At 43.3% G+C, this 22,581-nt stretch overlaps 2 protein-coding genes and 1 long non-coding RNA gene across 3 annotated transcripts; all 3 read left to right on the forward strand.

The window, feature by feature from the left end:
- Positions 1 to 1,624: 1,624 nt before the first annotated feature.
- LOC127773221 (signal peptide peptidase 2) lies at positions 1,625 to 8,130 on the forward strand. The gene is made up of 13 exons (XM_052299248.1): positions 1,625 to 1,775; positions 1,901 to 1,977; positions 2,291 to 2,428; positions 2,552 to 2,667; positions 2,792 to 2,943; positions 3,042 to 3,127; positions 3,732 to 3,859; positions 4,000 to 4,050; positions 4,307 to 4,393; positions 5,151 to 5,220; positions 6,067 to 6,203; positions 6,588 to 6,665; positions 7,644 to 8,130. Exons 3-13 carry the CDS (start codon positions 2,389 to 2,391, stop codon positions 7,728 to 7,730), a joined length of 1,032 nt encoding a protein of 343 aa, XP_052155208.1. The 5' UTR covers positions 1,625 to 1,775; positions 1,901 to 1,977; positions 2,291 to 2,388; the 3' UTR covers positions 7,731 to 8,130.
- Positions 8,131 to 10,126: 1,996 nt separating this feature from the next.
- On the forward strand, positions 10,127 to 11,488 carry LOC127773222 (uncharacterized). The gene is made up of 4 exons (XR_008017548.1): positions 10,127 to 10,344; positions 10,425 to 10,533; positions 10,663 to 10,731; positions 11,240 to 11,488. It is a non-coding gene; the product is annotated as an uncharacterized LOC127773222 (long non-coding RNA).
- Positions 11,489 to 14,070: 2,582 nt separating this feature from the next.
- LOC127773220 (protein S-acyltransferase 8-like) lies at positions 14,071 to 20,194 on the forward strand. Its single transcript, XM_052299247.1, has 6 exons — positions 14,071 to 14,295; positions 16,284 to 16,578; positions 16,885 to 17,070; positions 17,181 to 17,474; positions 18,731 to 18,964; positions 19,330 to 20,194. Exons 2-6 carry the CDS (start codon positions 16,531 to 16,533, stop codon positions 19,855 to 19,857), a joined length of 1,290 nt encoding a protein of 429 aa, XP_052155207.1. The 5' UTR covers positions 14,071 to 14,295; positions 16,284 to 16,530; the 3' UTR covers positions 19,858 to 20,194.
- The last annotated feature ends 2,387 nt before the right edge of the window (positions 20,195 to 22,581 follow it).

The following is a 22,581-nucleotide window of genomic DNA, read 5'->3' on the forward strand; positions in this document are numbered from 1 at the left end:
GAATTTAAAACTAACTAAAATTTGGAATAAACATAATAAAATTAAAAGTAGAGTTTAGAGTCCGTATAAAAATACAATTTACAAATAACTAAAATTCAAAATTAAGAAAAACATGGGAAGTTGAGTTTAAAGTCAATGTAGGAATGCAATTTAGAAGTAATGAAAATTCGAAATTAAAAATTAAAGAATATTGAAAGATGAGTTTAGAGTCCACATAGAAATACAATTAGAAATAATAAAAATTAAGAATAAAAATAAATAATATTGGAAGAAGAGCAGAGAGTCTATATAGAAATACAATTTACAAAAAATTCGGAATTAAAAAAAAGAAATATTAAAAGACGATATAGGAATATATATATTTATAAACAACTTTGATATTAAAAATAATTAATAACTAAGACGTATATAAAATACAATATGAATATTACACATTAGTAGTTTAAGTTATTGTAAAATTTAAAATTATGTTGTCATTTTAATATATTTGAATAATATAATGAGAAAACATATATGTTATTATATGAGAGAAAATATAATGATGCTAGCCGCGCAATCTGCGCGGGCAACCATGCTAGTTTTTATAATAGTAGAGATTTATCAAAACATTTAGAGACCTTTTTCTTATTATTATTCAAAGTATTACCGTTAGACCTAGAGGAGCCACCTGCAAAATAGCTAGTCCTCCTTCGCGCAACCATTACCATGCTCCAATGACGTGTAAGGCCTGTGTTAGTTGGTGAAATAAAATTTTTTTGGTGTCATATCGGACGTTTAACCGGATATCGGAAGGGGTTTTCGGACATGAATGAAAAAACTAATTTCATAACTTGCCTGGAAACCGCGAGACGAATCTTTTGAACCTAATTAATTCTTCATTAGCACATACGGGTTACTTTAGCACTTATGGCTAATCATGGTCTAATTAGGCTCAAAAGATTCGTCTCGAGATTTAAATGCAAACTGTGCAATTAGTTTTTCTTCTATCTATATTTAATGATTTATATATGTGTCCAAAGATTTGATGTGATGTTGTTTGGAAAAGTTTCTGGGGAACTAAACATGGTCTAAATGTCATGAAAAATGACCTCCCAAATGGTGTTAGAGGTGTGGATATGTAATACTTTGAAAAAATTACAAACATAATTAATTTTTTCTATAAAATTAAAAAAATGAAAAAAAATCTAAAGTAGGAGAAGGCGAGCAGTACATTATAATAAAAAACACAGAAATACTACGAAACAATATACTATTATAATGAAATATCTAACATCAATATGATACAGATTCTGATGTCCACGGTACAATGCTAACATCAGCATGATACTTAGTAATAAATTAAGTACATACGTGTATCATGTTAAGATATGATACTTACGTGTGATGACATCAGCATGATACGGTATCGAAAGTACCAGATCGGTATATATTTGCTATTCCGTTACAACGGTATTCTGTTCGGTAGTCTTCCTTAAAGTCATTTATTTGGAGTTTTTATTGATTGCTAGTAGTAATTTCGTTTGCAATAGAAAAGAATCAGATTAGAATCAACGAAGAAAAAGGCAAAGTTAGAATAGTAACTATACAGCAGCATAACGTATATACAGATACATATTGCTACGCAGATACCGTACGCGAGCAGACACGGACGAGACGAGCGCCCAAAGCCCTCGCTGGCAAGAGGTGAAGAGGGGGGAGAAAGACGCGTCAAAGCCATCAACCAGATCGATCGATCCATCCATCCATCAATCGATCGATCGAGCGATCCAACCGAGGTACGCGAGCAACCATCCCCGCTTCCCCTTTTCCTCCTCCGATTCGAGATCCATGGCGGGGCCTCTGCCGTGCGGCACCTCAAACTCCTCCTCAAACCCTTTCCGGTCGTACTCTTTGTCTGCAGCCGGCGAGCAGATCTGAAGGCGCGGCCGGCCGACCTCCTCCCGCCTACCTCAAGTCTCGTCTCGACTCGAATTGAAGGTCTTGCGATTACTTCCCTCGCGTAGATTGCAAATTCATCAGGGCTTTGATTGATTGGTCTCCGTCCAATCAAACCGTCGAGTTTGTTGTGAATTTATTTGATGCGTGGTGTAGTGCTAATAGCAGCTTGTGTTTCAAAAAAGAAAAAAAATCGTTAGGTCTATCCGCTGTTTATTAGGTTTTGTTGTGGGTGTAGAGCACAGTATTGCTCGCAGATACTTTTAAATGAGTAGAGACACTGGAAGGCGAAATCTTGCTAGCATATTATTGACCTTCGTAAACCATAATTAACCAATGCTCTTTTATATCTCAGAAGGGACAATACCGTGAAGTATCTGGGCTGTTGCTTCGTTATTTTCGTGGATTCACCTTGGAACTTCAGAACGAATCTTCCTGATATTTTCCGTGACAATGAAAACACATGAGAGAGCTGCCAATTTGGCTCTTGCAGGTACATTTACATGCTCAATTCAGCCATCGTGGTGTTGGCGGTGTTCATAACCATTTTTGTTTTCCTTTGGACAAACTGAATATTTGCTGAGCTGCAGTTTTATGCATCTTACATTGTATGCAGGTTTGAGCTTGGCTCCACTTGTGGTTAAAGTAAACCCCAATGCGAATGTTATACTGACAGCATGCCTTGCCGTCTATGTGGGCTGTTACCGTTCTGTTAAGCCAACTCCACCCGCTGTAAGCAATATGCTTGAACTTGTTTTATCCATCTGCTGGGCACTAATGTGATAGGTTATTCATCCAACTTCCTACATGTATCTCTGGCTCTGAATAACTTAATTTTTGCCTTTTTCTTATATAGGAGACAATGTCCAAAGAACATGCTATGCGGTTTCCTTTGGTGGGAAGTGCTATGCTTTTGTCCCTCTTCCTTCTATTCAAGTTTCTCTCAAAAGATTTGGTCAATACTGTTCTCACTGCCTACTTTTTCATTCTTGGCATCGCTGCTCTCTGGTAAGTTCAAATCCTATTATTAGAAGAGTTTTTCCACACATGTAACTTCTTAATACTGTTTTTGTGAAATTAAGAATGTTTATGTTTTTCTCTTGCAGTGCAACATTGCTGCCTTCCATAAAACGATTTCTTCCAAACGAATGGAACGATAATGCCATTGTTTGGCGCGCTCCACTTTTCCACTGTATGACTCACACCTCATTATTGCCATCATGTATCATGTCAGATCAATACATCTATGTAATCCTATCTATTAGTAGTCTACTATATGAGGGAACTATTTGGTTGCATCTCTAGTATTGCCAATTTGCCATACATCAAAACAATGTTGTGGCGACATAATCCATATACTTATTGTGTGTCATAGCTAGAAAGGATTTGGTTTTATTTTTGGGAACATGGTGTCTTTTTCCAGTAGACCAATTCATCCTAGAGCAGAACTTTAAACTGTCTGTACTGTATTACAAAATCATAAATACATGATATCGCTTAATACAAGCAAGTAACACAACTTATTCAAAAGACGTTAAGAGTAAAGTTAAGTATTTAAATTGTTCCTAAACAATTTAGTGGCATCTAAATATGCTTTCATTAACAGCATGTTGTATGGATATGGTATCCAGTTTTCCTGAGTGAACCATATAGGTGCTGTTAGGATGTCAGTTCCTTTTGTTAGGAAATTATTGAAATGGCAAAAAAGGATCCTCCTTTCAATAACATTGAAATTGTATCATGCAAGTCACTTCTTTGTTTACTGGTCTTTTAAGTTCATTCACTTCTTATTTCAGCGCTCTCGGTGGAGTTTACCAGATCTCAAGTCATTGCATCGATCCCAGGATTTTTCTTTTGCATATGGTATGCTGCGAAGAAGCATTGGCTAGCAAACAACGTTCTGGGGATTTCTTTCTGCATTCAGGTTTGATCTTATTGCTATTTTTGAGATATAATGTTAATATGCATGAGTAAATTAATTACGGTATGAAAGTTTCGTAGATATGTTTTTTTTCCCACCAACTTGTAGAGAAACCTGAATCCCTGATTCTCTTTGCCATCCAGGGAATCGAGATGCTATCACTTGGATCATTCAAAACTGGTGCTATTCTCTTGGTATGGATTGTTTGTATTGAACTGAAACTTATATTTTCTGGTGGTACTTGTCAAAGCACCTTTTATTATTTCAGCCATCAAAATCATTACTAGTTGAGCATGGCAATGATAATTTGAATTTTCTGATATGCTATAATTTATGGTTGCCTTTCTTTTGCTTGCGAAATTAAAGTCCATATTTGTATACACCACCGTATTGTGTAAAGCATTTTTAATTTGTAACTTTTGTGTATCGTGGTATTCCCTTTTAATTCAGAGCGGACTCTTTTTCTATGATATTTTCTGGGTCTTCTTCACTCCAGTTATGGTCAGTGTTGCCAAGTCATTTGATGCTCCAATAAAGGTAAGTATTCCTTGATTTCACTCTTGTTGCAATAGCCATTCATTTCTATACCTAATCAAAAAATACGTAAGGTTTCCGGTAGTTATTTTCGTCTGTTTCTTTTTTTTCGCCGCTTTTTCCTTTTTTTGTGCCGTCCAGTTGCAAGAAAGGCTAAGGATGAGCCATCGGGCCCATAACAATACCGGCCCAAGGGACCCCTTACAGAAACCCTAGAACCACCTGATTTTCATCACAAAGACCCCTACTGTCTTTGCCCTTCGTTGCTCCCCCTCTCCCAGATCCGACCGCCTCCGCCTCCGGCCCGCCACCACTCGCCCTGAATATCTGGCTTCTCAATCTGCGGAAACTACTCCCTGTTGTTCGTCAACCTCTTTGTCGCCGGAGACCTCTAGGTTTTCTCCCTCTCCATGTTACTGTATGTTTGTATGGTCGTCTCAAACTCTTTGGATGTTTCTTTATGTGCTCGGTGGCTAATTAGCCAATCACACACTGCAGCCGCCATGGCAGCAACCTTAACCCTGTGTGAATGGTCAGTAAGCTCACCTACATTGATCCGCTTTGTTGCGTCGATTGGAGGAACAGCTCTTCTTGTACGTGCTTCCTTCATTGATGCATCAACGCACGCTGCTATATGACCTAGCTCTAAGTTTAATCCATCCCGTGTGAATTCGTTTTCTAGGTTGCAAATATACTGTTTTAGAAATACTAGTTTTCTAAAAAAAGGTTAATCTAGTTCTGCTCATTTTTTTTTGCACAGCTTCTATTTCCTACAGGTGATGCTGCACGCCCGTTCTCTATGCTTGGCCTTGGTGACATTGTAATACCTGGTTAGTAATAAAATCTTTAGATTATTTATTTCAACTTTTATTTGGCCTGTGATTTCTGGTTGAATAGGGTCATTCAGGCTGTCAGCTGCATTAGATTGAGAACTTGTTTGAATTTATGATCTATAGCAAGCTGTTAGTTCAACTGGGTTGTTTGTTAAAAATAGTAACCCAATTCAAAACTGTATCTGTTTGCTACATCATTTGAGTTCCTATTTTTTTCTCCTGTGGTTCTAAAGGTGCGTAGGCATGTAGCAGAGAATCAAATCAACTATATCATAAAATAATGTAGATATAATTTTAGTTCCATTTGCTGGTAATAGGAGTACAGTTGCGTGTATTGCCAGAAAATAATTGTAAATTCAGCATTTCAGCTGCTTTGAGTTGCTTGTAAAAATGTACTCCGAGTCTGAATTCTGGCTCTGTTATCCAGATGAAGCCAACAAGGTTGGCTATTTGTCTTCAAACTACTTAGTTTTATAATGAGGATATATGTTGGTTTTTGGCTATGATATTACTTTCTATAGTTGAATCTAAATAAAATGAATAGCAGAATCATTTGCACTACCCTGGTTCGTTAATTTTTTTTTCCAGGGATTAGTTTAGTTGGTTGGTTAGGGTATGCATGTGGATGCCTTCTACTGAATAATGCATTAAACTCCTTGTTGTCTTTATTAGCACTAAAGCTCGAAGAATTTGTTGTTGCTAGTTGCTACTTGCCACTGATCGTTTGTCTTTCCTTAGCAGTCTTCACACCATTCAATAGTGTAAATCATGAAATTGGCACATATTCTGCAAGGTGCAACTCTTGTATTGACACATAATATGCTCTTCTACTTTTGGTTCCAGGTATATTTGTGGCACTTGCGCTGCGTTTTGATGTCTCAAGAGGAATTAAGAACCGCTATTTTAATAGTGCATTTTTGGGTTATACTGTGGGTCTGACTGTGACAATAATAGTGATGAACTGGTTCCAAGCTGCACAGGTGAGTTCTGTTACTAAGGATTCTCGCCATCGTGTTGCCTCTTTTTTTCCCAAGGGAAACAGTGAGGGAGAGCCTACTGTATACAGATTATTTTAAACAAAATGAACTGTTATACATACATAAATAAAAGGGGAAAAAGAAGGTAATTATGTTGGTGCATCTGCCACCTCTACACCACCAGACCACCTCCACCCTGTATAAACTTGTAGTAGTACAAAGGAAGCTATAAACCTTGTAAAAGGAAAAACAAGGAAATAAAATTACATCAAGATCCAACCGGGACTCCAGTTATAACAGGAAAAGAAAGTTGCCTCTGATTTCTGTCATCTCTGAAATATTAATGCCCCTCTTCTTTCATTGTCTTTATTTTCTCATCATATGCAGCCTGCTCTGTTGTACATTGTTCCTGGTGTGATTGGTTTTGTTGCTGTTCACTGTTTGTGGAATGGTGAAGTAAAGCCGGTAAGTTTGTTAACTCTGACCATGGTATTTCCCAACCTGTCCATTGTCCTGAAACTTGAGAGTACGCTGCGTAATTTATTCTGTTGAAGGGGCCCCTTTTTTTGTTACATTACTAAAAACTCAAAGTTAATAGCCTTCGTTCACGATGCTTAATTGCTACTGCAAAGACGTGGGAGTTTTATGTACAATAGGATGGTTGATATAATTTGTTGGAAGAGTCGCTGTATTTATTTTGATGTTAGTGTTAGAATGGTGTTGCTATGGTTAAGTTATTATGTTCCACACGCTGTTAAATATTTGATTTTCTAAGCTGTGAGCAATGCCCGTACCATTTATGCATGAAATGGCTTTGTACACATCGTTAGAGATTATGCGATTCAGGTGCTGAAAGGCTGAGAACATGATGAAGTTTTGAACATGGATGATATTCTTTGTTGCTAACATCAAATTATTTTTTAGCTAAAAATGACTAGATTATTTTCCTTCTATCTTTTGATCACTAGATAAAAATCACTTGGTTTGCTGGTTCGCAGTGGAGTGAACAGCCAGGCATGGGCTCAATCCTTATCACTGAAATCTGTGCGTCAGTGGGGAACTTTTTTCCTACTCCCTGGGATTGCCTCTAGGGGTTAATCCTGGGACATTTAACTTCTTGCCACTTTTAAGATGTGGCAATTAATTATTTGCCATTCACTGTCTATGACATGTGGGTCCAGTGGCAAATAATTTAGCACCACTTGTAAGAGTGGCAAATAGTTAATTATTCCGTTAATCCTAGCTAGGACTTGATACACCAGTAGGGCTCGCCTCCCACGTATAATATATGTATCTAGTGTGTATGTGAAAGCTGATGCTTGCTGGCGTGGGAGTGGGAGTGGCCGGGTAGTTTAGTTTCTGTTATGCGTATCCTTAGTTTTACCTTTATTGTTTTCGTATTTTATTATGACTATACTTGCTGACATTTTATTACATTGCCAGCTCCTTGAGTACAACGAGTCCAAAGCGGAAGAGGAGGAAGCTTGTGAAGAAGATACAGATAGCAAGCAAAACAAAAAGAAAGAGTAGGGCTCTAACAAGTAACAATCATACCTTGAGGACTAGAATATTCAGAAACTTTATGTAAGGTCTTCGGCATCTAAGTAGGCTGGATGACCTTTGGGATACAAGCTCACTTAGAACTTAGAAATGATTCACATGATAGAATCTTTCTGGTTTTGAGAATTGTTTGGTCTGGTGAGTAGATGAGGAATGCATCCTAAGTGGTTTAGCAATACTATAACCGGTACCTCTTGTTTACACTTATTTATCCTGGTGGTTGGAAGGATCTTTCCTGAATTTTGGTATGGTAAATAGCGCTCTGTGATATCTTTCTTGGCACACTGTCGTGTCTGAAACGAGGGATCTCGCAGAAATTCATGTGTGCTGCACTCTTTTCTTGCAAAATACTTGTGCCATTGGATTTTTACATCCTCCAGTGTTTCACATTTTGACCGAATTTTGATTTGGGAGTATCTAAAAAAACTGCCGCAAGTTTTTTTAGTCAAAAACTATTAGATGCAACTATAGTATAATTAGAGTGTAATTACATTGTATCGGTATTATAACTACACCGTAACTAGAAATCTTAAGTGTAACATGTGCGAAAAATTCTTTCTAGCATTTTTTTTCCTTTCATGTATAAATGTTGAGGCGATTCGATGGTTATTAATCTGATGAAAGTTTTGAGGGCAAAAAAACTTGCGGAAGTTTTATAGCAAATCTGATTTTGATTACTATTTTCTGAGTAAATTACGTAACAACTTCCTGAGAGGCTGAGAATCATGTACTACGTTGCGGTGGGAATAAGTCCATTTTACCTCCCTCATGTCTTGTGCTTGCGTGAATAACATCCCTCAACCGGAAAACCAGGTATAACGCCTCCTCCTTCTCTAAAAACCAGAGCAAATCACCTTCCTCGGTGGTTTCGGAGGCGGTTTTGTCCTACGTGGCACTTACGTGTCGGTTGACTTTCCATGTGGCATCGACGTGACGCTTATATGGCTCTAAAATAAAACAAACCTAAATAGGACCCACATGTCAGTGAGTAAAAAAAATAATAAATGAACTCGGCGACAGCAAGACGGCGGGAGCGACGGGACGACGGGACAGTGGTAGGAACGCCGGCGGGATCACAAAGTGGCGGGAGCTCGACGGGAGCGATAGAACAGCGGGAGCGGCGAGGCGGCGGGAGCGACGGGGCGGCGGGAGAGGTGGGGCAGCGGGAGCTTGGTGGTAGCGGCAGGACGGCGGGAGTGGCGAGACGGCAGGATCTCGGCAAAGCGGCGGGAGCTCGGTGGGAGCGGCAGGACAGTCGTGACGGCTGCTGCTGCTCGGCAGCGACGTTGCCGACAACTTTGCCGGCATGGAAGGAGGAGCTCGTTAGCCGGCCATGACGCGCGTGGGGAGGAGATCGTCAGCCGGCTGCGCGCGGGTCTTGTGGTGACGCCACCCCTTCCCCTTTCTTCAACAAGCCCGGGCGCTGTCGCCCGACAATGGCCACTATCGCTGCCCCGCCGTCTCCCACCACGGCTCCCGTTGCCGCCGCTGATGTCGAGACACCGGTGCCTACTAGATCCTCTCATCGCCCCGCCGGCCACTACCACGGCCTCCCGCGGCGGAGACCGCTGCTGAGCTGCCGGATTTGCGCAGCCGCCGCGTTGTCTTGCCGATCCGGGAGGTGGAGTTAGAGGCGGCGATGGCGATGCCTAGGTTGAGCTCCGCCGATTTCGACAAGGGGAGCAAGGTCTCCGTCTCCTCCCTTTGGACCGACGGCGACAAGAGGAACCAGCTCGTCGGCGGCGACGGCAGTGGCGGTGATTCGATGACCCATCCCGGCGAACCGCTTCCCCTGCGCTTGCCGTGGCAGGCGAACCCTTCCCGCGCGGGCGCCGTGGCCGGCGAGCCCCTCCCTCGCGGCGCGCGCCTACATCCTCCGGCGGTCCCCATCCCTCCCGCGCGCTCCGGCACCTCCCCTGACCGTGCTCTGTCCACGGAGAGAGAGGAGAGAGGAGAGTGGAGAGTGGTGGAGGAAGAGTGGAAATGGCACTTACATGTGGGCTCTCACATAATTTTTCAATTTTTTCGATGACTAGGCTGCCACGTCAGCAAAATCACTGTCAAAAACCACCGAGGGAGTTGTTTTGTACTGGTTTTAACACTTTGGGGAGGTAATATACCCGTTTTTCCGGTTGAGGGATGTTATTCACGCAGCGCAAGAGATGAGGGAGGTGAAATGGACTTATTTCCGCTGCGGTGGCGCGTTATGCCCCGCGATCGTGCAGGCTCACATGGCCGCGGTTGAACGGGAGGCAGCCCATCTGGCCCGTTACTGGCTTATCTTGGGCCTTTGGGGGTGGATCGCTTGCGCCGGCCTTCGGATGCACAACCTGGGCTGTGGGCTGGGCTCTCATCGTGCGTTCGCGCCCTTCGTTGCCGCCGGCGGCGGCGGCGGCGGCGGCGGCCGGTGTTGCAAGGGCGGTGCGGGTGAAGAAGGGGGAGGTGGAGGCGAGGCGCGGCGAAGAATCCCCCCCAAGGCGCCGTCCTCCGACGCCTCCCTCTCAGACGGCGGCGGGAGCGAGGGCTCGGACTCCGGCGCCGCTCCGATCGAGTCCCCCTCAAAGCGCCCTCGTCGCAGGTGTAGGTATTTTCCCCCCTACCGCCGCCGTCGAAAGGGTTCGAGATGGAGGGGATCCCTGATCATACCAAACGGATTCGATGTAGGGAATGGAGCCGAACCAAAATTAGGGGTTGCTTCCCGTTCCGCTGCCCAATTCGCGAGTTCGAATGGTGATATGGGTAATAAAATCCAAGCGAGGAAGCCAAGCCGCAGGTGGATGCGAAACCCGGGTTGATGAAGATGGCGAACGCGGCCTTTTTGTTAACCTATGGTTGTTACTGATGATATTGATGATCCTTTTTGTTAACCTATGCTTCCCAACTTTTTTTTTGTGTTCTCCAGGTTGGTTGAACATGGGCATTCTGGTTGCTCACCTGATGAATGGCAATTTCGTTACGATAATCTCAGCAGGTATTACTTACTCCTATATGATTGATTATAACATTGCTACAAGTAAGGAACTATACTGGTAGTTCAGAGAAAAACTTTCGAATCCCTCCAAAATTGAAAATGAAGATTTGCGAACCGGCATTGTCTTACATATTTCATTCATTTACGTCTTCGCATTCTGAGAAGCTGAAAGCAGATTTTGACGACTGCTGGATTGACAAATGACAATGACCATTACTTGTCAGAGCAGATTCCCACCTTTTCATATTCCCCTCTTTGCAGTTTGCACACTTCAGTAGTACTACTACATGTTCTTGTTGTACTTCTACGATTGATATAGCTACAGAGCAGTTCTTCGAAACCTGCAGCCTTCACCAAGTAGAATTGTAGAAATAGGTTCAGAATTCTTCAGAAAAGAATTATAACCATCTAATGTGATAGTAGTAATATTTTTATTTGTCCCATTGTTTTCAGTACCACACAAGAAACAATGTGCTACTGCTATTTTTCTTTATCTCATTGTTTTCAGTATCACACAAGAAACAATGGAAGGGTGTGATCAGGATTGCGGTTGGGAGATTTTTTTTTTTCCGAGCAAAGAGTTTGCAGCAGTTGGCCTTTGCATCGAAGGAGTTGGATCCAGAAAATCCAAGGTAGATATGCGTTTGTATTAGATTCAGTTGAAGAACCTTGCAGTTTTTGCCTGATGGCCGGATTGCAGCTTTCTATGTACCTCTTGTTGATGTTGACAAGATTCCTGCAGGAGTAGTATCTTGTGTTGTCGGATTCCCTTTTTTTTTCTTTTTGAACGACTCGCACGAGACGGTGCGAAGTTCTATTGATAGAGCAGGAAAAAATTACAAGATTACAACCCTGGAGGGTCATAACCAGGAAAAAGAAAAAAAAACCCCACGAGACGGTGCGAAGTTCTATTGATAGAGCAGGAAAAAATTACAAGATTACAACCCTGGAGGGTCATAACTAGGAAAAAGAAAAAAAAAACCCCACCCACACACCGACAGTGCCAACACACACACCCGGGAGAAGGCTAGCACCGGACCGGCCGCCGCTAAGCGTGACCGACCGCCGCTAGACCAACAAAGGAACATAGACGAGATCGGCCCCTAGAGGATGCCAAAATGACGTCTTCAGGAAGAGAAGCGACGGAAGAACCGCCGTCGCCATCTGTCAGGGCTCAAAGGAGCCAAGACTGGGCGTTCGCCCGGCAACCGCCCTTGAGGGGTGAGACAGCACGACAACGCCCTCAGGAGGGGGAATGACATCGTTGTCGGTCCGGCTACAGCCGAGCTGCGTTTTCACCCACCGCTCACCACCTGCGAATCCACGGCTGACGCACCGATGCTCCACCACCACTCAAGCTCTGTCGACATGTGGGACCCCTGCATCGGCGTCCCCCGCCGGTCAGCCTTCGTGCGCTGAAGACCGCACCACACCCACTGGCAGCTCCTCCTCACACCGAGGTCGCCTCCTCCACCGCCGGCCGCGCCTCTCGCGCCAAGCCGGCCTCCTCCACCGGATGCACCTCTCGCGCCAATCCGGCCTCCCTCCATCAGCCGCGCCTCTCGCGCCAAGCTGGCCTCCATCGCCGCCGGCAGTGCCTCTCGCGCCGTACCGGCCTCCTCCACCGGACGCGCCTCTCGCACCAATCCGGCCTCCTGTCATCGGCTGCGCCTCTCTGCGCCAAGCCGACCTCCGACCCTTCTCCGATCGCTGTTGCGCCGTCCAGGTGCACCTGTCTTCCACGCCCCCGGCTAGCCGTTGAAGACCGCCATGCCTCCCACCGTCACGCCTCCACTTGCTGCCGCCGTCGATCGTCTGTACAACGCCGCCAGCCGTTGTCGCATCCGCCAACGTCCCCGGCCGCCAGACGTCGCCTCCACAGCCGCGGCAGCTGCAAGCCAGCCGCCGTCTACCGCCGCCGCCGTTTCCCGCCGTCGTAGCCAGCCGCTGTCGCCACAAGCCGCCGCCTCGTCGCCAACCGCCACCAGCAGTTCAACGGAGGGGATCCGGTCTCCCGCCGCAGCAGGCCGACACCGCGTGCAGCCGCCACGACAGGTGCGGCTGCTTGTGCCGCCGCCGCATGGTCCCCGCCGCGGCTGCCTCGACCGTCGCCGTCTTCGCCAATCGCCGCAGCAGCTGCCTCAGCCGTCGCCGTCGCCACCAGCCAGCGCAGTTGCCGCCGTCGCCAACCGCCGTAGCAGCTGCCTCAGCTGTCGCCGTCGTCACCAGCCATCGCAGCCACCTCCGGCGCCAGCCGACCGGCCAGATCTGGCCACGGCCGCCGCTTGCCGCTGCAGACATGGCCATGCCGTCGCCTCCTCCACCCCCCCCCCACCACTCCAGCCGCCGACGCCGCCACCTCAGCGCCGCCGACGCCGCCAACTCGCTGTCCCCGGCTCTCTGCCGCCCGGAGCAACAAATCCAGCCATGAGGGGGCCGTATCCATGCATCCCGGCGTTGGATCTGGACGCCGCCGTCGGTTTCTCCTCGGCGCCGGCGCCTTGCCCTGAGCTCCGTCTTGCCGGCGCCCCGACCAGCTTGACTGCGAGCGAGGGAAGAGAGAGCCCCGCCGCCGCTGTCCTTGCAGCCGCATGGCTTTGCCGGTGGTGGCTCGGGCGGCGGCGAGGTGGGGGAAGGGAGGAGGGGGTCGGGGGCGGCGCGGCCTGTTTCGCCGCCCGCGTCGCCCCCGGAGGCGGAGCGACCGAGCGTATGCAAGTTCGCCTTTGAGCTCCCGAAAACCACTTTTGAACCCTTGAAGCACCAAGAAGTGTCGGATTCCCTTTTGAAGTATGAAAAAGAAAGAAAAGGAAGGTGATGCGATGTGTTGCACTACTTGCGTTAGAGAGTGACTTGATGAACAATATGTGACAGATTTTCCACCAGATTGTTACATTAAAAAAAATTATGCAATTGTTTGCTTTGAAATTGTTCTTTTAGTTTTGAGCCAACAACAATTATATTGTTACACATTGAGTGAAAGAACATTACAATAGCAAACACAAATGTTGTAGTATTATAATCTTTCAGTAAATGTACTTCATGTAATATATTCTGCAACCTGTAAACACGCAAACTTTGTTTCGTTCTTCTATGGTATGATTGCTAAGAGCTATGTGTTCTGTGGACTGTGGACTCATATATTCATATCTAATGAAATTATGTTGTAATTTTCAGATATTATCAATCTCAAAGATGGAAAAGAGAAGGCAAACCGGGCATAAAGTAAAGGTGTTTATTCCAGATATGAGTCGGTTCTTCAGGTGTTCTTTGCTGGTCACTCCCTTGCCACCTGACTTTCATGCTTTTAATTTTTTAGATGTGACTAATACCTTCTTCAGACTACTACACGTAACAGTGTGATTGGCAATTTGGCTGGGACATGCACATTCCAGGCACTGACTTCTTGCCTTTGTTTTGCTCTCTTGGTCGAGCTATCACCTTCATTATCCTGTACTGTACCAGTCTGGACCACGGAAGCCACCAGTTCAGCATTGATGCCATCCAACCCATATTCCAGCTAACTCCTGCTGTTCTTCTAATGCCATGGCAGTTAAGCAGCAAGAGGTCAGTACTGGGTACTCCTTAATGCTTTACCTTTGTTCCTATTCCCATTTATCTCTCGAGTTTGATCGTTCTGAAAGCCTTAAGGAATTTGCGTAATGTAACACAATGGTCCATCTTCCCACTTCTGCTATCCATGAACAGAACGAATGTGGGTTTGATTTTTCTGGTTTCATGAACAGAATAGTACATGGAAAAAAATAATGCTTCGTTAAAATATTGAACGCTGCAGAAACATAGAATGCCGCAATAAAGTGCAGAATTCTGCCTTCAAACAAAATGAAGGGGAATGATTTATTTTGATTGGGGACAAGGCTAGTAGCGATCGATCAAAGTTTTGTCTAGGTTCCATCCAGCGTGTTTTCTCCCCTCAGACTCTGTAGCAATGAGATCTAAAGTTGATTGTCCTTCCGTGGTTCTTGACAGCTGAAAAGCAGCTTTTTCATAGGATTCCAAAGCCTCCGGATTTCCTCTAGTTTTCTCCTACATTCCACATCGGTGTTGGATGGCATAATGCTGGTCTACCATGGACAATCTTTCTTTGCCCATATGGTCTCACCTGCTAGGCTGCCATCTCTTTCTTAGATGTGCCGGTTCATACTGAACCGAGAGAGTTAAAAATATGTTTTGTGTCAGTTTCCTCAGTTTCAGACCCTGATTATACAATAACAGTGAAAGTTTTTGTGATTAGGAAAAAGAGTAAATATGTTCTTGTCGGTCAAACAATATGATTGCTATCCTCTGTTTGCGAATGGATTGGTGAGCACACGTGCAATTATAATCAACTCTTGAGCAAATCATTACTCCTACCATTGCCCTTTGATCGAGTAGTCTAATGGATGAAAGTACCCTAGCGTCGTAGACTCTCTTCTCGTGTCTGTCCTCTTGGCCCCACCTGCCTCCCTTTGATGTTCCTAGCTGGAGGGGGACTTCGCTGGCTGGGCCTGGTCCACCGTGCAACCATCACTGTCCCTGGCTGTTTGACCATACGCGGGCCCCTCAGCGACCTGGCAACTCCCGTCCTAGACCCGGTGCAGGGACTAGTGAGCATTTGCTGCCCTTTTGCTTTTGTTTGCTTGCCTGGCTTTCTTTGCGCGTAGCCCTCGCACATTTTTGGATTGTTTTAAGAATAGTTCTTTGAAGTAGAAATTTTTGGAATTATCAGTAAGAGAGTAGCAACATGCTACCGACTAGAATTTAGAGTAATTTGGAGGCAAGGTTTCATTTTTAAGTGTATTTTGATCATGCTAATTACTCATAACTTAAGTCACAACACTTTGTTCTTTACCAATAGGCTATGCAAATGAGTTGAATTAATTGTAGAATGATTTAATGTATTGCCATATGAGTGAAATGGGAGCTTAAATTAAATACGAAGGTACATGTTGGTATAAAGATGAAAACATGTCTTCTAGATATGAATTAAGTTTTGCAAGTTGCAGTGTATCCTCTTGAACCTATTTGTATTGAATGGTTCATACAAATGAAAAAGAATTCTAGATTACTATTTAGCGCATATTTATTCATAGCATGCACCTTTTCATATAAAAGTTTTCATAAAAAAGTTCTTGATGAAAGTTTCTTATAAAAGTATTCCCATAAAACCTTTTCGGATGAAAGTTTTCTAGTTAAATGTTTTTCAGATGAAAATTTTCTAGATGAACGTTTTCAGAAAAAGCGTACGATGAGAATGCATATGCGCTAAATAGCAGTCCTTATGAAATTTTGGTTCTCCGTGAAGCCGAGTTAACGGTAGTGTTAAACCTTCGATAAGTTTTACCACTACCAATTTTACATGTGCTATGGTTGGTTCGAAGTTCTTTTGCTGCTGAATGTTATATGTGTCGTTCCTATAACATCCAAGGTTTCATTTGCAAAAAGAGCAATAGAGCACGCAGCACGCACTCCCTCTTCTTCTTCAGCAATTCACTCCAGTTCACTTTGCCAGCTTGTCTCTCTGATTTTATTATCCTTTTCTTTTCCTCACGCAGGGAAAAAGGCACCCGTTGTACACCTCACCTCACGCTCAAAGGCAACGCAAGCACGCAGCTTTTCTTTCTTGGCCTCGCCTCGCCTCGCCTCTGCCCATCTCCCCTCCCACTCGATTCCTCCACCTCTGCTCCGAATCTCCCTTTCCGCGTGCGCGCGTCGATTCCTCCGTGCTCTCACCACCCAATTTGGGGGCCGGTCTGAGATGGGGCAGTGGCACTGACCGGAGGACCTTCGCCGACGTCGTCCATGGCGCAGCCGCAGAAGCGAGTCTACGAAGCTTGGAAAGGGAATAATGTAAGATCCTACCCCCCCTGTTTCCCTCACATACCTCTCTTGTTCTTGCTCGCGCTTCCTCCTCTTGAGCTCCGAATCTTGGGTGGACGATTGGTACAGTCTCTTTCTCGGGAAATTCTGTTTCTTGCTGCCTCTCTCTTTTTTTGAAAGAAAGAAAGAAAAAAGAACCCTCTTGGTGCTTCCAGGTATGAGCAGTAGTAGATTTGCTGGGTTGCTCTGTCTGTGCTGATGGCCTGTTGCATATGTCAGAGTGCAATGTGATGTGTTGCTGCCCCTGACAATGGTTGGTTCGCTTCGTATATGCAGAGGTTCTTGTTTGGTGGGAGGTTGATATTCGGACCCGATGCCAAGTCCCTGCTCGTCTCTGTTTCGCTCATCGTGGTGCCTGTTCTCGTCTTCTGCGTGTTCGTTGCGCGGCATCTCCGGCATCAGTTCTCCACCTACAACGCAGGATATGCGATTCCTGCGGTTGCAGTACTCTTCATGATCTATGTGAGTGCAATGTCTTGGTTTGGTTCCTTCAGGTAGTAGCCACATGGTACTGCATTTTGAGCACTCGACTGAATACGGCTTTGTTGTCCTTCTTTTGTGTGCATTTGCAGGTACTTACCTTGTTGTTCATCACCTCAGCTCAGGATCCTGGCATTGTGCCTCGCGCATCGCATCCACCGGAGGAAGAGTTTGCCTATGGCAATCCATTGAACGGGGGCACACCAGGCAGGCTGCAATTTCCCCGTGTAAAAGAAATAATGGTTAATGGGATGCTTGTGAAAGTAAAGTATTGTGACACCTGCATGATTTACCGGCCCCCTCGGTGTTCGCACTGTTCAATATGCAACAATTGTGTCGAGCGCTTTGATCATCATTGCCCTTGGGTTGGACAATGCATTGGACAGGTACAATTTCTCTGTCTGCTAAAGCTATTTCAGCTTTCATGAAAATTGATGAGCTCAACAGAATCATTAACTTGTTACATTTATCTTGACACCTTAGAGGGCAAGTATACCAAGAGATAACCCATACACAATATATTGTAGTTTCTGGGGTTAAATTTAGTTGTTTTAAGAAATGTATTTTCCTGGCTTTGGCTTATGCATTCATTTTATTAAATACTGTTAGTAAGTAGCAAACTCGGGATCTCACATGTATCCTTCCAAAGAGCTGAGAGAGGGATGATAAGTTTTATATGGATTGTGCAAGATAGGGTCAATTTCGTTCTGGACGATGGAATAAACCCATTTGATTGAGCACAATTATTAATAAATGGGTTAACATAGCAATTGGAGCATGTCATGATTGTTATCATACTCCATAGAACAAGGCATGGTTAACATGATTGTTGCTGTCTACTTAGGGCCTATTTGGCAAGGCTCGAACTCCTAAATTTAACTCCGTTCATTTTGTGGGAGCACTCCAGCCCACTCCGCTCCTTTTTAGGGTGGAGCTAAAACCGTTTGGTTGGGTTCCGGCTCTAGGAGAGGTGGAGCTGGAGCTGGAGCTCTGCCAAACATGCCTTATTAAAGAGCATTAGTCACTTCTAGTTAATGGACGCATAACTCATTCCCTATCGCTGAAGTTGGTGTTCTCCTTAGACCTTTCATGCCTGATCAGTTGTGCAAAAATTGCTGTATGATGTGCTTGGAATTATTAATGATCTATTTCATGCTGGACTGCTGTGGCTGTACCTTTTTTGACCTGGCTTCAGTTAATTTTGCATAGTTCTGCTCTTTATATCCCAATTTAACACCAGTTGGCAGGACATGCTTCTGTTCCAACTTATACATGCATATAATGAGCCCACAGTTTTTTACTTCAATTCAGGGGAATTCCACCATGACTAGTTTCAGATAGTGCATAACTTCAGTACATTTAGGAACCACACATTTTAGGTATTAATACTCTAGTATTTATGGACTAGCAAGAAGCTATTAATTTTATTCTGAATCCTGTAAAATCCCCGCACGTCACAGGATCGACCAACTGAAACATTTACTAGCTGGAAAACATATCTGAAATTGAGAGATGCTCACAATATCGTTCTTGCTGCAATTGTTTTAAGGAATGGTTCTTGAAATCTAATTGTAAGTTTGATTCAGTCTGTCTCTTACTGCTTTGTTTCTGACCATTCTTGTTTCATTTCTACATTGTGCAGCGCAATTATCGATTCTTTTTCCTGTTTGTTTCCTCCTCGACTCTTCTTTGCATTTATGTATTTGCAATGTCGGCGTTATACATCAAGTTCCTCATGGAGGAGGGCTATCCTACAGTGTGGAAGGCTTTGAAACACTCTCCAGCATCTTTGGTGCTTATGATATACTGTTTCATCGCCCTCTGGTTTGTTGGTGGACTCACTGGATTTCATTCATATCTCATTTGCACTAACCAGGTTAGTTTTTTAATACAAAGTTTGGTGATTTATTTGTCTAGTGATTACTTTTGTTCATGAACACAAGGTTTTGTTTGCCTGCTTATTAAACTGAATGTTAAAGAGAAGTGTTATAGCATGCCAAATCGCTAATATGATAAATAGGGTTGTGATGGCTTGCGCAAATGCCGGGTTAGAATAAGTGATATACTATATGTTCTATGCTCAACAAGCTCCAGGAAGGTCAATTTTTAATTGCTTCTATGGAAAATGCAAAAACAACATTATAGCCTTATGAGTTTATTTGTCATATGCTCGAGCCTCGAGGTCTCTTTTCCCATTGAAGTCATGGTACAAATCTCTAATATGATGTTTCAATGTTGCAGACCACATACGAGAACTTTCGATACAGATCAGACAACAGGCCTAATGTCTATGATCAAGGATGTCTGAATAATTGCTTAGGAGTCTTCTGTAGTAAGACAAAACCTTCAAAACACAAATTCAGAGCCTATGTACAAGAGGAAGTACGAGCTCCAGTAGTTAACTTTGGCAGGCAGATGGAAGAAGAGCCAGCTGGTGGCCCTCGGGCAAAAGTAGAAGATGATCTTGAGATCGGTAGTGATCTCCTGCAGATCTCTCAGCGGCGCAACTATGGGGATGTTGATCTTGAAATGGGAAGTCAGGACTGCAGTGAGATGGAAGGCATTCCCAACGCCAAACTTGCGATAGGTTCTGAATCGCAGATTCCTGCAATCGGAAGTGAGGTACGAGTGCGGCACTCGAGCTGGGATCGTAGAAGTGGGAATTGGGACATGTCATTAGATGTAATTGGAAGAAGTGCATCAGATGTAATTAGAAGAAGTGCTTCTGGCCATGAGGCTGCACCTCCATTTCAAACAGAAACTCACTAGTCAGTTATTCGTGCATTGAGAAGATGTGTCAGAAACCTGAACTTGGATTTCAAGGCTGTTTAACTGATGATGACAGTATGACACATACCCAGAGAGCAAGAAAGAAAAATGCACATGACGCATTTTGACTTTGACTGCCGTAATTGGTATTTTCAATCATTTTTTCATGTATGAACAGTTACTTTAGTCAAAGATTCCGTGCGGTTGGGGTCACATATTTGTGTTTTTTTTTCTTTTTTTGTGTGGCAATCTGATCTCACAGCGTCTTCATGATTCTTTATGTAAATTACTATTGCATGATAGTCATCCACCTGTAATTCCTCTGCAGCTTCCTTCAGGAATTTCTGTAGTGCATCTCCATTAGCTTTCATTATGATCTTTTACCTTCCATTGTGGTCAGTATATCACCTTGATCACAATGCTGTTTGATTATATATTCCATTAGGTCTCAAACCTCAATGGAGTTGAATTCTATATTCATGCCATATTTGGTACGCAAAATAAATCTACCGAAGTCAATTGTTTCATGTGTAATTGCTATTTTCAAAATAGGGCCACATTCTAGCAGACCAAAGCATCCAACCCAGGGATCATAATTCATAACACTTTGGGTTGCCAATCCAACTGGCAATGACCGGTAAGAGGTTATACCATTCAAATTTGTAGTGCAATCTTGATGCTAATAATTTTAAAAGACTGAACAAACACAATACTTTCAGAAAAAGGAATTTGTTGAAGAAAATTAGCAAACCCGAAAAGGCTGGATAATGCCCGAGTTTGATCCATTAACATTTTTTGGGAATACCGATCCATTAATATTTTGTCATCTTTGTTTGCAAGCATAGCAAACACTCACTGCTTTTTTTTCTAGAATATGCTATTTCAATGTTGATATGTCCATTTGTAATTTTGTGGAAATTCCATGCTCAAGGGTGAGTGCTGCTTCAGTTAGCTGTTGGATTCTGACTACTGCAAAGGACTCTACTGGAGGACTAATCCATGAATTCTGATAATGCCAAACCAGGCGACTTCACAATTCTTTGGGTCCATTTGGACCAGAGCATGTGACCAGTGAATGCTTGGCTTTTGCAACGGCTGTTTCAATGAGCTTATGTGAAACTCAAAATATCATGTTAATAGTAGGTTGATCTTATTAATCATTGGTGCACTGATACTGACTCCCACTTGAAGAGTTGCTGATCTTTGTGTATATCAAATCGGCAAAGTCCACTCAACGGTCAGTCGGATATATAGCAAGTCATATCATTACTTTGATCTTGACTATATTTGTGATTAATGTGCTGCAATTTCTGAACCTGGTTGGTTTGATGCGCTGGCATGTCAAGCCGTGGAGCCTACTGGGACCCAAAAAAAAAAAAATCTGAAATTGGTATGGTAGAGCAACCACATTTAATCTGCTTGATAATTGGAACATTTGTAGTCATCCATGCAGGTTTGTTCTTTGCTTAAGTAGTACTCCCTCCGGTGTCATTTTAATTAACGTTTTAGACAATGACACGGTCTACAAAATATATCTTTGACCTTATTTTTCTATATATATATATATATAAAATAAATAAGTAAATAAATGTATGTTTACTTTTATTATAGTGTTTTGAAAGACAAACCTATGTGCCTGTTCACTTTGATGCCATTTTCAACCTTACCAAATTTTGGTAAAGTTGCTAAAAAGGTGGTTACATTTAGTTTGCTGCCAAATTTTGGTAACTATATAAGAAATCCTGCTAAAATTTTGGTAAGGTATTTTTTTTCATCAAAGTGAACAGGCCCTATATATGTTGTTCTAGTTCTTTAAACTAAATATTTTCTAAATTATTGATGATCAATATATTATAAAAGTTTGACTCCAATCTTATCCAAAATATCAATTAATATGGAATCAGAGGGAGTAAAGTACCTTGGAAAGACTCCTATTTAGTAATCTTTTTTGCTGCTCATTAGGGCAAGTACTATAAGCCCTTACATGTTACCCCTGAATTTGCCACATAGGATTAGGTGATGAGGTGGAGGAGAGAAGTTAGGAGGGAGAGAATGAGCCACCCCTCATGCAAGGGGCAACCTCCACACAATCTCTAAAAAAAGTACAAGATGATATGAGAGTAAACTAATATTAGGGTTTGTGCATTAGATGTGATATGTTATACTTGTTACCTCTTAATTAATGAGAAGATGACGTGGTTTAAATTAGGTGTGGCACACACCTCCACTATAAAAATTGCCCTTACAGCATTTCTTTTCATGCAAAAAGATTCTGCTGCTTGTGCTACAGTCTCATTTCATCTGTAGGAATCTTGTGCTGGAAAGTCGTTTCATACACTTCTTTTTTTTATTGAACGCTGACCTTAACGCGTTTTCATCATCCTCAATCCTCATCACTCACCAGTCATCACTGGCTAGCTATGCTTTTTGGTAGTGTTCAACTTATCATTCCATGAAAGCAACCTTCTTCAGAGATGAGGACTTCACACACTGCACACCACTTGCTCGCTCTCTCCACTGTCCACTTCAAAACAAATTCCGTCTGGTTCGCATGTCAAAGCTTATAAATCCTTCAAGTTGGAATCCACTACAGAATTCTTCACCATTGAATAGTAATAGTATCACCCTTTGCTCCCAGAAAACACCAGGAGGAGCAGATCGAGGAAGGCGAAGACTTCAGCGTTTTTTGTTTCGTTGACTGGTGGAATACACTTTTGTCCTCTC

This window comes from Oryza glaberrima, chromosome 5 (genome assembly GCF_000147395.1).
Source record: "Oryza glaberrima chromosome 5, OglaRS2, whole genome shotgun sequence".
Lineage (NCBI taxonomy): Eukaryota > Viridiplantae > Streptophyta > Magnoliopsida > Poales > Poaceae > Oryza > Oryza glaberrima.